The following is a 14,333-nucleotide window of genomic DNA, read 5'->3' as shown; positions in this document are numbered from 1 at the left end:
TTTGGGTTTGATGTCTTTTTGTCACAGACTAACTTTCTGAAAATTTGAAGGCCAATTACTGTTTATCAAAAGGAGGGTGGCTACAAGCAGACTCAAACAATGTGTATTTATAAAATGAATTAGAAAATAGATTGAATTACTTAAGCTTGCATTAAATAAACATTAATATGCTTTATTGAATGAGAATCATTCACCGGTTTAGGTGCATTAAAACAAATTACTGTGATTTATATTTTGGGTTATGTTAAAACATAAAATGATCTAATGAAATATAATATTGAAAGATTATATTTGTCAATTTCCTACTTTTAGGGACAACAATTTGCATTACTTCTGTAGAATGGCCCATATACGCTATTGTGCTCGTTTTATTTGGGGATTTGTATGAGTTTAATGTATTGCAGTACATTACTGTACAGTAGGAGTGTTTTTGTGTGCCTGTCCTGTAATGTGTTTTGTTCTTAAAGTTCTTGTTTGCAGGTTAATTTGCCCTTGGAGGGATGAAAGTTCAATGACGTTTATATATGGCATATGGAACATATTGTATCTGTTGATTTGTCACCTGTGGATTAGTGGAAGGCAGTTTTTATTGTATTATTGGCGTACTGGTGGACCCATACCTGCCCCTCTATTAGGCATGATAACAACCACATTTCCCTTTAATTTACTGTGTAGAACTGCCAGGGCAAAAGACTGTCTGGGTCATCAGTGCAAAAGTCTGGGGTTTTAAGTAGCTTAATCTATTTAGTCTAAAGAATTTCCTGTTGCAGACAGCTGCACGTGTATACTATTAGACCTGTGTGCACAGATATTCATGGTACTAGTGTGCTCAGTTATAGTATCACAGTACAGGTGTGCTCAGTTATAGTATCACAGTACAGGTGTGTTCAGGTATAGTTTCACAGTACAGGTGTGTTCAGGTATAGTGTCACAGTACATGTGTGCTCAGTTATAGTGTCATAGTACAGGTATGGTCAGGTGTGTCTCTGTTCCCCGCAGGTGGTCCTGGGACCCCTCATCGCCATCGCGCTGAAGATCTCTGATATCCACGAGCGGACAGGCCGCCGCGGCCCCAACGTCATCACCTGAACAGGGCCAGCACCTCGCACCCGGGGCCAAAAAACAGAACCCAGTCTCCACCTGTATCTACACCCATCTCTCCATCCAAACCTACACCTGTCACCCCCTGCATCTACATCTGCTTCTATACCTCTCTCAACCTGCTCCACCAGTCTCTACCTCCATCTACACCCATTTCAATCTGCTTCTACATCTATGTCAACCTTCATTTGCCTGAATCTATACTTGCTTCTTCACCTGTGTCTACCCCTACATTCTCTACCTGTTTTCAACTCCTGCCCCTGTACTGGTATCGGCACCATCTCTCACTCCTCTCCCATATACACCTGTCTGTATGCTGGTTAAACCACTCTCAGCTAGTGCCTGACTTTTCATTAATGCACCCATGACACCTTTGCAACATTATCTCCTCGCAATGTTGTCAGAGCATCAGCAGGTCTTCCTGTGTGCTATTTCACTCTGTGACCATATCGCCCCCTACTGGTCACACCCCTCTTTCAAAAACAGAAAAGGATGACGGGCGTAAATATTCTCCAAAATGTTGTCAATGCATTGAGCCATATGCTTGGAACAATGTTTGCGTATGTGTAATGATGGGCAAAGAACTATTGCTTTGTCTGATAGTATTTTTTTTTGTTGTTGTTTTTTTTTGCGGAACCTTGTCCAGATGATGTGCCTTTAGAAATATTGAAATATTGCGATATTTACCCCCTTGAGCTGACTGTAGCCAGGCATATCACAGTAAAGATAGGATGAAAAGGGAGTTATGTCTGTACATTTTCTATACTGCAAAGATAACTGAAACAGACAAGCATGAGAAAACCACATCAAAGTCAATAATATGAAAAATGGATAAATGTAACTTACCCAAGAAAACACATGGCACTCTATTAGAATATTGAGTGAGTGAGTGAGTGAGTGAGTGAGTGTGTGAGTGAGTGAGTGAGTGTGTGAGTGAGTGAGTATGTGAGTGTGTGAGTGAGTGAGTGAGTGAGTATGTGAGTGTGTGAGTGAGTGAGTGAGTGTGTGAGTGAGTGAGTGAGTGAGTGAGTATGTGAGTGATTGAGTGAGTGAGCGAGCTATAAACAAGGTTGCTGCGCTCCTCTTGTGTTCTTATCAGCAGTGCTCTCTGCTGAGACAGATTTGTCACAGTTTATGATACAATCACATAAAAAGCATGCCTATGCACTGAAATTTGTTTATAGCCATACAAATATCACACAGATCTATCCAGTTCTTTAAGAGAGCATCACCTGCACTTAGAGTAGTCCACACTGATAAGGATTTCTCACCTTTACCTGTAATTTCCACATATAAAGGCATACTGACATCTTATGCAAGTTCCTGCCCTGAGACTGTTGACTGTCATAATATGCTGTGCTGAACTTTCTTCATTGTTTCAGTGAGTCAGTGCTTCTATGACCTGGAATTATGATTCATATGAGAATATTCCTGCTAGAAATTGGACAAGAGTTCAACCTCTGTCAACATACACACACACACACACACACACACACACACACACACAAGCATACACACATAAAGTGCCTTGTGGATACTGTGTTTCTGTGAGCTTCAGTAGTAGTAGAACGGCAGACCCCAGTGATGGTCGGGACTCCGACAGATGGACACATACCAGTCGACTGTGGGCTCATTCCACTCATCACTTATTTATTTCCACCTTTTACCTTTCCTTGCTCCTGACCTGAAAATCCATCAGGCTCCATCATCTTTAAGGACATTCCATCCTCTTAAATGTTAGAAGTAGAGGTTAGGAACTCCCAATCTTTCCTTTGAGCAAGAAAACGTCAGCGCATCCTTTGTGGAAGTATTTTTCCGGAAGGCCTGATGTATAAATCATCGGCCTCTGGAGCTGACGTGGCTTTGAACTGACTTTTGATGGAGCAAGGGAATTCCATTTGCCCATCTTTACTTCTTTTTCTTTAATCTTTTCCTAGCCTTTCCCGATGGGTGGAGCATGGGCCAAGAAAGGGAGACAAGAAAAGGAAAAAGAGGAGAAATATAAAAGATTGGAATGATTCCTCTGTCTCCGGGGGTATAAGGCCTTTGGTCATATGCTGTTCCCTTCTTCATCTCTCATTAGCACCCCCTCTGGTCAGTGAGGGCGCCTGCAGTCCGCGGCACCAGCTCAGTTAGAAACACGGGCCTTAGGGAAGTATCTGCACTGCACATTGACAAAGAAGCGTGCAGAGAGGGTGGCTGCTTCTTAAATGATCTGCCATGGCTACATGACTGGGAATTTCTAACTGCGGGAATAAAAATTTAGTAAAGAATTTTTGAGAGGTAATTCTTTTGGATGCTTCCAGCCAGTAACTAACTGTTTTAAAACATATTTTAAATGGGTAACCCCCTTAGACACCAGTAACAGTTCTGCAGACCACTGACAGAGTTGCATCCAGTTGAAGTATCATAAATATGTATTTTGTTTGCCTATGCATTTTTGCAGTACACGCCTTGTGCGTGTGTTCAAATCACAGACCACTTGTCATAAAAAGCACTGAACTAAAAGAACCAGTCACTCTAATTCTGCTCTCTGACTTGCCATTGGGTAACAAAACTATCAGTGGCAGATGTTTTTAAATTACAGAGGACCTTTTTTTCATGAAGGATTTTAATCAATGCTATGCAATCACAGAAACGACAAACAGATGGAAGTATGAGGTTTTGTTCAAAAGTATGGATTGAAAGGAAGGGGTTTTCAGTGCACAGCTAAAATCCCCAGATTCCTCCCTGGTGATTTGGAAGAAATTTTTCTTCAGCTGTATTTAAATTTTTAAATAAACAATGTTTTGTGTGAAATCCTCTGTTAATGTCTGCCGTTTTACTGTTGTGAATGAGAAAGGACTCTTTGTTTTTAATGCATAGGTTCTAAGGTCATTTCTAGTTCTTCATAAAGGAAATTAATAACTGGTTAAATATTAACTTTATTTTCAAGCATTTTGTCTCAGGATTTTATTTTTTAAATTTTAAATGTAATAATATGTGCTCAGCATTTGCCTCATTGAAGTTATTTGATTTATTTATTCATTTTAAAATAATGGAGAAGAAGATTCATTCAATTTTGAATTAATACATAATTCAATATATAATTATTAATAATGGGTAATATTTTGTCTTTATTTGTTCAATTATTCCTGAACCTTGTAAATAATATTGTGGCACCAAAATCTTTATGATAAATACATATTTATTTTTAAATCTTTGAAATGAAGCCACTACACCTCAGTGATTTTTTTTTGCCATTTTTAATCTAAAAGTAAAATGCAGCCTAAGCTTGCTTAGTTGGTCCGTACTACCATAGAGAGCTATTCAGTGGTGTAATTAGACGAAAAACATGGGGGTGGCAAAAATGACATAATAAATTTGACGTTTAACTATGGGTGACTGCATTAAAAAAATAACTCTAACCGTGGTATGAAGCAGGATATCAGGTAATACATGCTGAACATAGGGTACACTAGATGTAGGGCAATACTTGTGCTATTCGTGCTGCAAATGCTAAATATATAGCAAAATACAAAATACTTTGTACCGCACTGTGCAAAAAGTATTTTGGTGCCTGTAAAAATTTTTTTACAGCTAACATGCTTTAAAAAATAATTCAATTAAATGTCCTACATTTAAAAAAAGAAGTACTATAAACAGCAGTAAATGGTCAAAAACTAAATATTTGTGACCACCCTTTGCCTTTAAAACTGCATCAATTCTCTTAGGTACACTGTCCTGCAGCTTTAAAATTAAATTGACTGGTAGGTTGTTCCAAGCATGTTGGAGAACTTCGATCAAGTCTTTATCTGAAAAAGGTAGCTAGTCTATTATTTAATACGTTACTTTATTTCATGAAATACAAACATTTTGGAATGTTTGGGAATCTCAAATGTGTATTTTCTATTGAGACACTAATACAGAAAACAAAAAAATAAACATCTAAGACCAAATATAGTGCAGGGAGAAATCTGCTTCACCACTCGTAGTAAATTAAATGGCACTCACCGGGGATCGCTTTATGACCAGTTGAGCTCAGAGAGTTTGGAAGGAGACGTTGTTAACACTTGATTGCAGTAATAAAAAGATCACTTTGCATTCCAGCCGGTTTTTTTCTTGGCGGATATGTGAATCGTCTTGTTATTGACCCACTGGTAACGCAATAAAATTATGCACGTCTAAGTTTTGTAATTATTCACGCTTGCCAGTTTCTGTTCTCATTCATATTTATGACTCCAGGTAGTATACTGTACTTTTGGATCTGAAAGTGCGGTGTCCTTGCCATGTTCATGACTACAAACCGAGCGGTTTCAGCGTGACGCGGCCGAAGTCCGAATGCCACGGATGGATATTCCCTGTCATATCCTGTAATATGATTTATTATTGATGTCGTGTTCTGTGCAGATATTTGAAGACGCATTCATTTTCCGAGTAGCTACTTTTAAATAGTGTATTGAATATGTAATTATTTTTTTAGGACTAATCAGTTAATGTATTATTTGATTCTTAGTTTCTTAGTTTAGCCTGTAAAGAATAATCCGTGAAAATGTGTGTGTGTGTGTGTGTGTGTGTGTGTGTGTGTGTGTGTGTGAGCATGCATGTGTGTGTACACCATACATGCAAATGCCTTTTTATAAGGCAGAACTTGTAGTCCTCATTCTAAAAATAGTTCAACAGAACTTTTTGAAGTTTAAATTATAGTTGTGTATAATAAGTATAGTTGTGTATCTGGCAAAAATAAACAACATCACTCGTGTTTATCAGTATTATGTATTTTATTTTTTTAAAAGCATAAAACTGGACAGAATCATTTTTTCAAAATGAAACAAGCGTGTTACTGTAAACAGCCCTGTGACTCAAGCGGTGTGTATGCATGTGTGTGTGTTGACGTGTTTGTTTATGAGAATGTGTCATTTTAACTGCTGCCTGGACATAATCAATCACACCATTATCAGGCAATAGGGCAGGTTAATGGACACCAGTGTCCCTTATATTTGGAGTTAATAAACTCTCTCAGGAAAAGGCCCAGTGGATCAGTCTTATCACCCAAACTACAAACACAAACACTGTGGAATCTATCCTTCTACATTTACCCTTCCTGTTTTCCACACACTTCAAAAGGAACCCTGTTATTCCATAGAACCCTATCTAGTTCAAGGTTCTTTGTCTGGGAGCTTCACACCTATTAAAAATGGTTCCATAAAATGGTTCTCTATGGACAAGCCAGAGAACCATATTTTCAAGGAGTGTATACAAATCTAGTTCATTCTGTGTCCTTACCACTCAGTCTCTACCCTGTCCTGCAGGTTTTATGGTTTCCTTTCAATCAGCAGCCAATTTAGGACTTGAGGAACTCTTTAACCCAGTCCGTTGCGTAAATTAATTAGCTGCGCCGGAATGATCACGCCAGACACCCGTAGATACTTTGGAACCCTGGGACTACAGTCTAATGCCCCTGTTCAACCCCCATTCCCAATCTGCATATCTGTTTCCTGTTCCTGTTCCTGTGCTCCCCTGGCTTGCCCCTTGTGTAACTGCTGAGTATCCTCTCATTGTGTATGTGCATGTCTTTCTTGATCTTACTGTGCCATTCCCCCACAGTGTAATTTTCTCTCTTCTGGAAAATTCTTCCTCAAGCCATGACCTCAGCCATGGTCTCAGAGGGTATGTCTCCATCACTGTTTCTCCTTCCAATCAGTAAGTGGACGCCCAAATGTTCTTTTGCGTCCTGCTTTACCACAGTTTTTTTTAAAAATGGTCACAGGTGCACTCTATCTTCCGGGGATTCTGTGCTGGAGATGAACTGGTCACCCGCCACCTCCCTCTACTCTCTGTCTATTCAGTGCCCTCACACAACTGGTCACCCGCCACCTCCCTCTACTCTCTGTCTATTCAGTGCCCTCACACAACTGGTCACCCGCCATCTCACTCCAATCTCAATCTTTTTGAAATGTCCTCTCAACAACTCTTCACTTGCAAGCAGTTCCAGAGCAGAGCTGGATCAGAGGAGGAGGCAAACGCACAACCTCTCGTTCTGCATGTCCTCTCCCAGCCACCGTAGCGCTCATTCGCGACTCTGGACTGGGCCCCGTCGCTCGAGCGAGGAGTCTCCCGCCTCCTTGTGCCGAAGTGTCTAATGTCCGTCGAGAGGGACGTTCGGCAGTGTGGCACTGGCGGCGGGGTTTGCAGGGGGGGTGTCCGGGTGGCCCGCGCCCTGGACGGGAGTCTCGCTGTACGGGGGCGGGTCCTCCGAGCTGTAGGCCTCACTGGGGACCTCAGCGGTGCTCGCCGTGTAAAGGGGAGGGGCTATGTTGTAGCGGGGTTCGGTCTCAGCGACCCACGCGCTCTCTGCGTCTCCAGACGAGGACTCTTCATAGGACGGTGGGTAAAAATCAGGCCTGGAAAAATAAATATTACACATTACCTTAAAGGTTGTGGGTTCGATTTCACCCCAGGTGGGGTGCTACCAATGTACACGTTACTGACAAAGTGCATTATTTGGATCGCATCAGTAAAATACCTAGCTTTAGAAATGGATGTTATGTAAAATGCAGACTTATGAAGTCACTCTGCATGTGCCAGTAAAATATCATGAGGGTTTGAGTGCAACCACATTATCTGACGAACTCTGCACTTTCTTAGTGAAAAGTCACCAGACAGAATTGGGCCATAATGTAATGAATAGAAATGATTGTTGTCTAAGAAAGGAACACAAGCAGTATAGATTTATCTTTATGAGACTATCTAAAATAGAAGCAAAGTTACATTTTTAAAGCAGATTATGAGATATTTATGAGAGTGAATAAGACTGGCAGCCGCTCACAGTGTGCCCTACCTGTCGACGGTGAAGACGTGGCTGTCCCTGTGTCGTGGCCGTCTTCGGTGGCTTTGCAGGAAGGCCTTGCTCCTCAGAAGCAAGGCCCAGAAGACCCCGACGATCAGCAGGAGGAACCCCAGGGCGATGCAGGCGTAGGCGGACGGCGCCTGGGCGGGGTGGCTGGCGGCGCCCTTGCTGGTGGACAGCAGGAAGGCCCCCAGGCAGGTGAAGCCAAAGCCCAGGGTGGGGAGGGAGACCCGAGCGAAGGTCAGGAGCGTCTCCCTCACCCACTTGCCCGGGACCATCTTCCCTGTGTCTGTGGAAGGGGGCTGTGCAGGCAGGTGGGGGCTTCGGTTGGAGGCTGTTGCTGGAGGCTGCAGGTTACCAGTGGTGCTCCTGGTGTTCTCCTGCATGTAACTGGCTGGTCTTGCACGTCAGAGATCAGCGTTGCCAGGGACTAATCTTGCAGTCGGTATGGAGTTGGCCAGTGGGAAGGGCCAGTGATGACGGGCTCAGATTTTACAGGTGAGAGACTGGTGTTGGCGGATGCAGAGCTTGCAGATGAAAGGTTGATGTTTTCAGGTTCAGATGTGGTGCATGAGAGCCTGATCTTGCAAGGATGTTGGCACAGATCTTGCCGGATGGAGATAGATGTTAGCCGGTACAGATCTTGCAGGTTGGAGATAGATGTCAGCTGGTGCAAATCTTGCAGGTTGGAGATAGGTGTTGGTTGGTACAGATCTTGCAGGTTGGAGATGGATGTTAGCTGGCGCAGATCTTGCAGGATGGAGATAGATGTTGGTTGGTACAGCTCTTGCAGGTTGAAGACGAAGGCCCCGCAGAGGAGAGACGGGTCTTGTACGGCGCAGAGTCGCAGGAGAGTCTGAACCTGTCACCAGCGGTGCCCCTTTATGCCTTCAGCAGGGGAGGTGCGTCCCAAGTACCTTAGGTGGGTCCGGTCCTCATAAACTAATCTGTGATTCGTGGCCCATCATAAAGGCGGCAATAGCGGTCTCTTTCTGGAACGTGAACGGTGATAAGGCTTGCGCAAAAACAATGTGGCACACTTGTCTGTTACCTTCCGTCCTGGGAGAATGTCTAACCTGTCACCTTAGGTCAAAGCCCGGGGGTAGAATCTGGGACGGCTCTCAAGCAATTCAGTGCAGGTGGGTATTTCAACTTTTACTCACAAATTCTACACGGCAGCACATGTAAAATATGTAACATTCCATGTTCACTCTCTTCAAGACAGACACTGCAAATACAATGTTTTGTCTTTCTGAAAAACATTTTTTTCAGTCTAGTAAACTGAGACTACTAGTACTGAAACGTAAAAGATTTTAGCTATTAGCAAAGATATTGGTTACTGTTTGCTTGACAAATGTAATTTTCTTATCCCATTGGTAAATCTTGAAATTAATAAAACTTTCACCTTGTTGCCAATATTTTACTCTTTTTTAATATTATTAGCTATTAGCAAAGATATTAGTTGCTGTTTGCTTGACAAGTTATATTTTCTTATCCCATTGGTAAATCTTGATCAAAGTAAAAACAAATGCTTGTTAAGATTGTATTAATTTATTTATGTCTTTTTTGCAGGGTATTCAATCGACATTTTCCTTACCATTTCAGTCCCAATTACATGCAAGTCTTAGTTATTTTTAGTTTTTCACAAACTTTGCTGAATTTATGTAAATTAGGTCCTGGCCCGCATAGACAGAGATCAAATAATTTCCAGATCGTTTTGTTTGGATAGATGCTCTGTTGATATCTGCCAAGTGATTCCCATGTATCAGATACAGTTTTAATAAAAAATCATTTCAGTAATTGAATAATTAATGATGCCTGTCAGGACATTTTTTCTTGGGTCCTGTCAGGCATTATGTGGAAAAAACATCATATAGTTTTATCATTTTCATCATGTTAGAGTAGGCTACTAAAAAAATAACAAAATGTCAACAACAAAAAATAGCGCCAAACTCCGTTGGAAGAACTAAACACTTCCATGCATTACTACCAGAGCTCAAAGTTAAATAATCTGGGTAGACGTCATCCACAAACGAAGCAACACACATTGCGAATAATCCCTTTGTTTATGACCAGAGGAAGACAAGTGTTCAGGATGCATGCTGTTGGTACGTTTATTATTTAAAAAAAAGAACAGGATGATTCATTGTTGTTTTGTCCCTTCTTTGAGAACTCACTGTTGTAAAAAGAATGATAATCACACTTTATTACGGGACGTATGTTCTCCATATTTAATAGTCTTTTAGTGAATGTGATTATGTGCATTTCTATAACGGATTCGTTGTCTATGCATGCAGATGCTGTCTTAATAATTACATTATTTTAACATGATACAACATTTTTACATTGCAGATTTATTTTTTAATCAGTGTTATCTGTACAGCGAAAGTGAGTTGAGGACATTGATTGCACGATGCTGTTGGGGGGTAATATTTAGCCAATTAATATTAATATTTATCCTATATGAGCACAAAATACGTATTTGCTTCAATCCAGTTCTCACGTTACTGATGCATACTTTCGCCCTTTGGTCAAAGGAATTTCGAAAAGTGTATTTTTGTTTTTATAGTGAATTTATTATTTTATTTTTTTCATTGCAGTACCGCTGGGCTCTTGAAAAAACAATCGGCCTGCTTGACGTTTACTCAATAGTTTAAACAGTTTAAGACTAATGCAAAAACACAATTCACGTTGCAGAAAAAAGAAAATGCGTAATCTTTTTTTTTTTTAACACAATTTCGGTGATCCATATAGCTCAGACTGGCGCTCTCCCAAGCTGGCAACGGCTTGATGTCACGTATTCGCCCCGCCCGTGTCCTTGGTATGTCTAGACTCGATAAGATATGAGATAAGGTGGGGCAATATAGGGTTTATAAAAAAAAGGGAATCACAGATTCCAGATCTCTTATAACGGTCATGTACTATTCGGGCAGCAACTGTCGTTCACGGAGCAGATGTGTTTATAATGGCAGAGAGCATGCACGAAATCATTGTATAGCCTTGGCTATTGCGCTGTAGACTATTGGACATTACTGCCAGGGTCTCCAAACTTTAGGATTCCACGACACGCTTTAGCTGGTGTTCGGGGGTGAACCTTGGCAATATTCTATAGCCGACTTGCCGTTTTCAGCATGCTGACAGTTTGTTGATTTCCCCTTTTATTTTTATTTTTTTAGGCCTAGTTATTCTAAATGAACGATATATCAATTTGCACTGCTTAAAAATAAAAAAATAACATTGACATTATTGTCATTGAAATACCTTTTTTTAATGTCAAAACGTCTGCCGGTCTTGACCCCATTGTAGATTATACATTGCTGTCAAAGTGATAAGATTTGGCTGAGAAAGTGAGCCGGTTATCTTCATTCACTGAGTGAGGTCTGTAAAATTTATGTCTAATTACTGATTTTCATGGCTTTTATTTATTTATTTTTTGGCTTGTTTTGTTTGTTTATTGAATTAACAACACTGTACACAGTATTTCTATGACATGGGATTTAGTTATGATTTATATAAGAATATTCCTGGGAATAACTGGACAAGAATTTTCTGTAAACACACAAGCATGGATGCACTCACACACATACACACACACATACACATATGTGCACGCACACACACACACACACACACACATACACATACGTGCACACGCGCACACACACACACACACACACACACACATACACATACGTGCACGCACACACACACACACAGTATCAGAATATTGCATTGGTTAACCCGTGTTGCTATTGTTTTGATAGGCCTATGTAATATTTCTAGTTTTACACATGATCTGCGACACAATGACATATTCACAAGTGATTGTGCTGCTTTCTGAAAGATATGATATCTGAGTACTTACCCTACTACCTATAGGTTAAACTTTATGTCTATAATTCTCCTAATGTCTTCAGTTTCTATGCAAGGACCGCCAGTTTATCTTTGCCTAATGAAAACAAAAGTAACCACAAGGTTGTTGTCAATTGTCAAAAAATAACTTATTTTTCACATCTTCCTGTCCTCATTAGCATTTATGACAGCATTTGGAATAAACATTTCTGGAAAGAAATCAATTAGTGTAAAGCAATAGAGTCTACAGAGTTCGGCTCCAGCTAGCTATGTGAGCAAAATGCTCAAATGCTGTTGTCATGTTGTATACCATTTATACACATGTTATACAAGTGTTGTTATAAATATGTGCTCATTTGTTCCATATATTAGAAATTTGAGAAGAAAATCAGTAAGTTTTGTTCCAAAATTGAAGGCATATACCGTTTTCTGATTTGTACCCTGGATTTGGCCTGGACACTCAAATTTGTTCAAAACATTCTGTGCGAATGTGAATAACATCACAGGGTGTTCCATGTTCCCATTCACATTTGTTTGTTTTTATTATCTTGGTCGCCCAATGGGGAGTGATTCAGTCATAACAGCGAAAAAGAGTCTGTTCTTTTTATTTTTATTTTCCTTGTATTTCGGGAAGCTGCAGGAGAGGGGAAGCGAGAGGAGAGGCTGTACTTTGGACGACGTTCCCGGAGAAACAAGAGCTGAGGAATTTTATGTACCCAAGTATTTTGAGAGTCCACTTGTGTGTGTGTGTGTGTGTGTGTGTGCATGTGACTGTGTGTGTGAGAGAGAGGGAGAGATTTCTTTATACCACTTTTTAATCAGCACCAACCGCAATGAGTGAATAACACCCCCAATGGCGACAGTCATGCGCTTCACTATAATAATATAATATAATATGCTTTGTCCTCATGTTGCTGAATAACAGGTATCTTAGGATAGAGAGAGAGAGGGAGAGGGAAAAAGAAGGAGGGCGGGAGAAATAGAGTGGAAGAGAGAGATGGAGAGGGGGAGATAGAGAGAGGGAGAGAGAGATGGAGAGGGGGAGATAGATAGAGAGAGGGAGAGAGAGAGATGGAGAGGGAGAGAGAGAGGGGGGAGAAGTAGAGAGGGAGAGATGGAGAGGGAGGGAGAGAGAGAGAGGGAAAAAGAAGGAGGGAGGGAGAAATAGAGTGGAAGAGAGAGATGGAGAGGGGGAGATAGAGAGAGGGAGAGAGAGATGGAGAGAGAGAGAGATGAAGAGGGGGGGAGAAGTAGAGAGGGAGAGATGGAGAGGGAGAGGGAGAGAGAGAGGGAGAGGGGGGAGAAGTAGCGAGGCAGAGATGGAGAGGGAGAGAGAGAGGGTGAGGAGGGGAGGCCCCAAAGCATGATATGAATGGTGAGGGCTACAGTAAGTGAGGAGAAATGTAATCGTGTGTAATCCTGGAATATAAACGTTTCACAGCTGAACATTCACCACAGAAGAGTGTATCTGTGTGTGACGGGCAGAAGAGTGTGTTGGTCCTTTTAATGATGTGATGTGCTCCTGTCCATAGAAAAAAACAATAAACCTGGTACATGGGTCAACTGCATCCTGAAATGAATGGAAAAAAGGGTTCTAGTGTTCTAGTGTGGAGGCACTGACAGTATTCATTTAAATTCTTTGACACTTTCTTCTCTCTATCCCTCTGCCTCTCCATCTACCTCTCTCCCTCTTCTACGGTCTTCCTCCTTTTTCCATCCATTGCTCTCTCCTACCCCATCTTCACCATCCTCTTATTCTCTCAGTCTCTCCACCTCCATTCTTCTCTTTTTCTGTGCCTATCATTCATTTCCAATTTCTCTTTCTCTGTACCATACACTTCTCTCACCTTCCCTTCATTCCTTCTCTCCTTCTGTCTCTCCCCCTCTCACCAAAAAACAATTTGGTCTTAACAAAGAGTTTTGTATCATGTTCAGAGTTAAATCTCAGAATAGTTTTTTTTTTTTTTTTTTTTTTTTTTTGCTGAATCTGACAAAGAAATTGGCAATACGATGAGACAAATTCAAGATTCAATTTCACTTTTCAAAAATTAACCTAAAAACATGCTCATATTTTTTCCTTGAGAGAAGGTACAACACGTCACTTCAGACAGTCAAGAGAGGAACTGCAGCAACAAACACCTTCAAACCACAACACTGTTTATCCCTCCCCCTCCTCTGTAAACGTGCTAACATTGAAACCCCCCCCCCCCCCCACGCCATTGGCTGTGGCAATCAGAACCAATTTCCAACCAATGAGCTTGAATCATATGGCTATATACAATTTTGGTATTCAATGTCAGTCCTGTATATTTTGATACCTGAATTTAAGGACTATAAACACAGGCAGAGGGTGAGTCAACATTTCAGTGAGCCATTTTCAATGATCGGAAAGGATTTATTTTACTATGGTCTTGTAACAATGTTTTAACACAGAAATCTTATCGATTGTACCTTTAAGTCTCATTTCCAGACTAAAGCACTTCTTAAGACTGAGGTTTTTTTGCAGTGCGTCTCCCTCCCTCCCTCTCTCCTGTCGGTCTCTCTCTCCTTC

The 14,333-nt window shown here is 41.0% G+C and overlaps 2 protein-coding genes across 2 annotated transcripts in view; one reads left to right on the top strand and one right to left on the bottom strand.

The window, feature by feature from the left end:
• Positions 1-3,900, top strand: part of pgm5 (phosphoglucomutase 5) — a 42,067-nt gene extending 38,167 nt beyond the window's left edge. The window contains exon 11 of the mRNA XM_061261373.1: positions 1,000-3,900. Coding sequence (XP_061117357.1) covers positions 1,000-1,089 — 90 coding nt within the window. The 3' untranslated portion in view covers positions 1,090-3,900. The remainder of the gene's footprint in view (positions 1-999) is intronic.
• A 3,319-nt stretch (positions 3,901-7,219) lies between these two features.
• On the bottom strand, positions 7,220-8,316 carry LOC133140572 (transmembrane protein 252-like). Its single transcript, XM_061260591.1, has 2 exons — positions 7,922-8,316; positions 7,220-7,484 (listed from the first exon to the last, which is right to left on the bottom strand). Exons 1-2 carry the CDS (start codon positions 8,314-8,316, stop codon positions 7,220-7,222), a joined length of 660 nt encoding a protein of 219 aa, XP_061116575.1.
• Positions 8,317-14,333: the final 6,017 nt, after the last annotated feature.

The sequence above is a fragment of the Conger conger genome, chromosome 11 (genome assembly GCF_963514075.1).
Source record: "Conger conger chromosome 11, fConCon1.1, whole genome shotgun sequence".
NCBI classification, from domain to species: Eukaryota; Metazoa; Chordata; class Actinopteri; order Anguilliformes; family Congridae; genus Conger; species Conger conger.
This window is presented reverse-complemented; position numbering and strand designations above follow the sequence as displayed.

Coding starts and splice junctions, on each gene's coding strand:
- LOC133140572 (XM_061260591.1), bottom strand. CDS start 8,316: ATGCAGGAGAACACCAGGAGCACCACTGGTAACCTGCAGCCTCCAGCA. Junction 7,485..7,921: donor CACGTCTTCACCGTCGACAG/GTAGGGCACACT, acceptor TTATTTTTCCAG/GCCTGATTTTTACCCACCGT.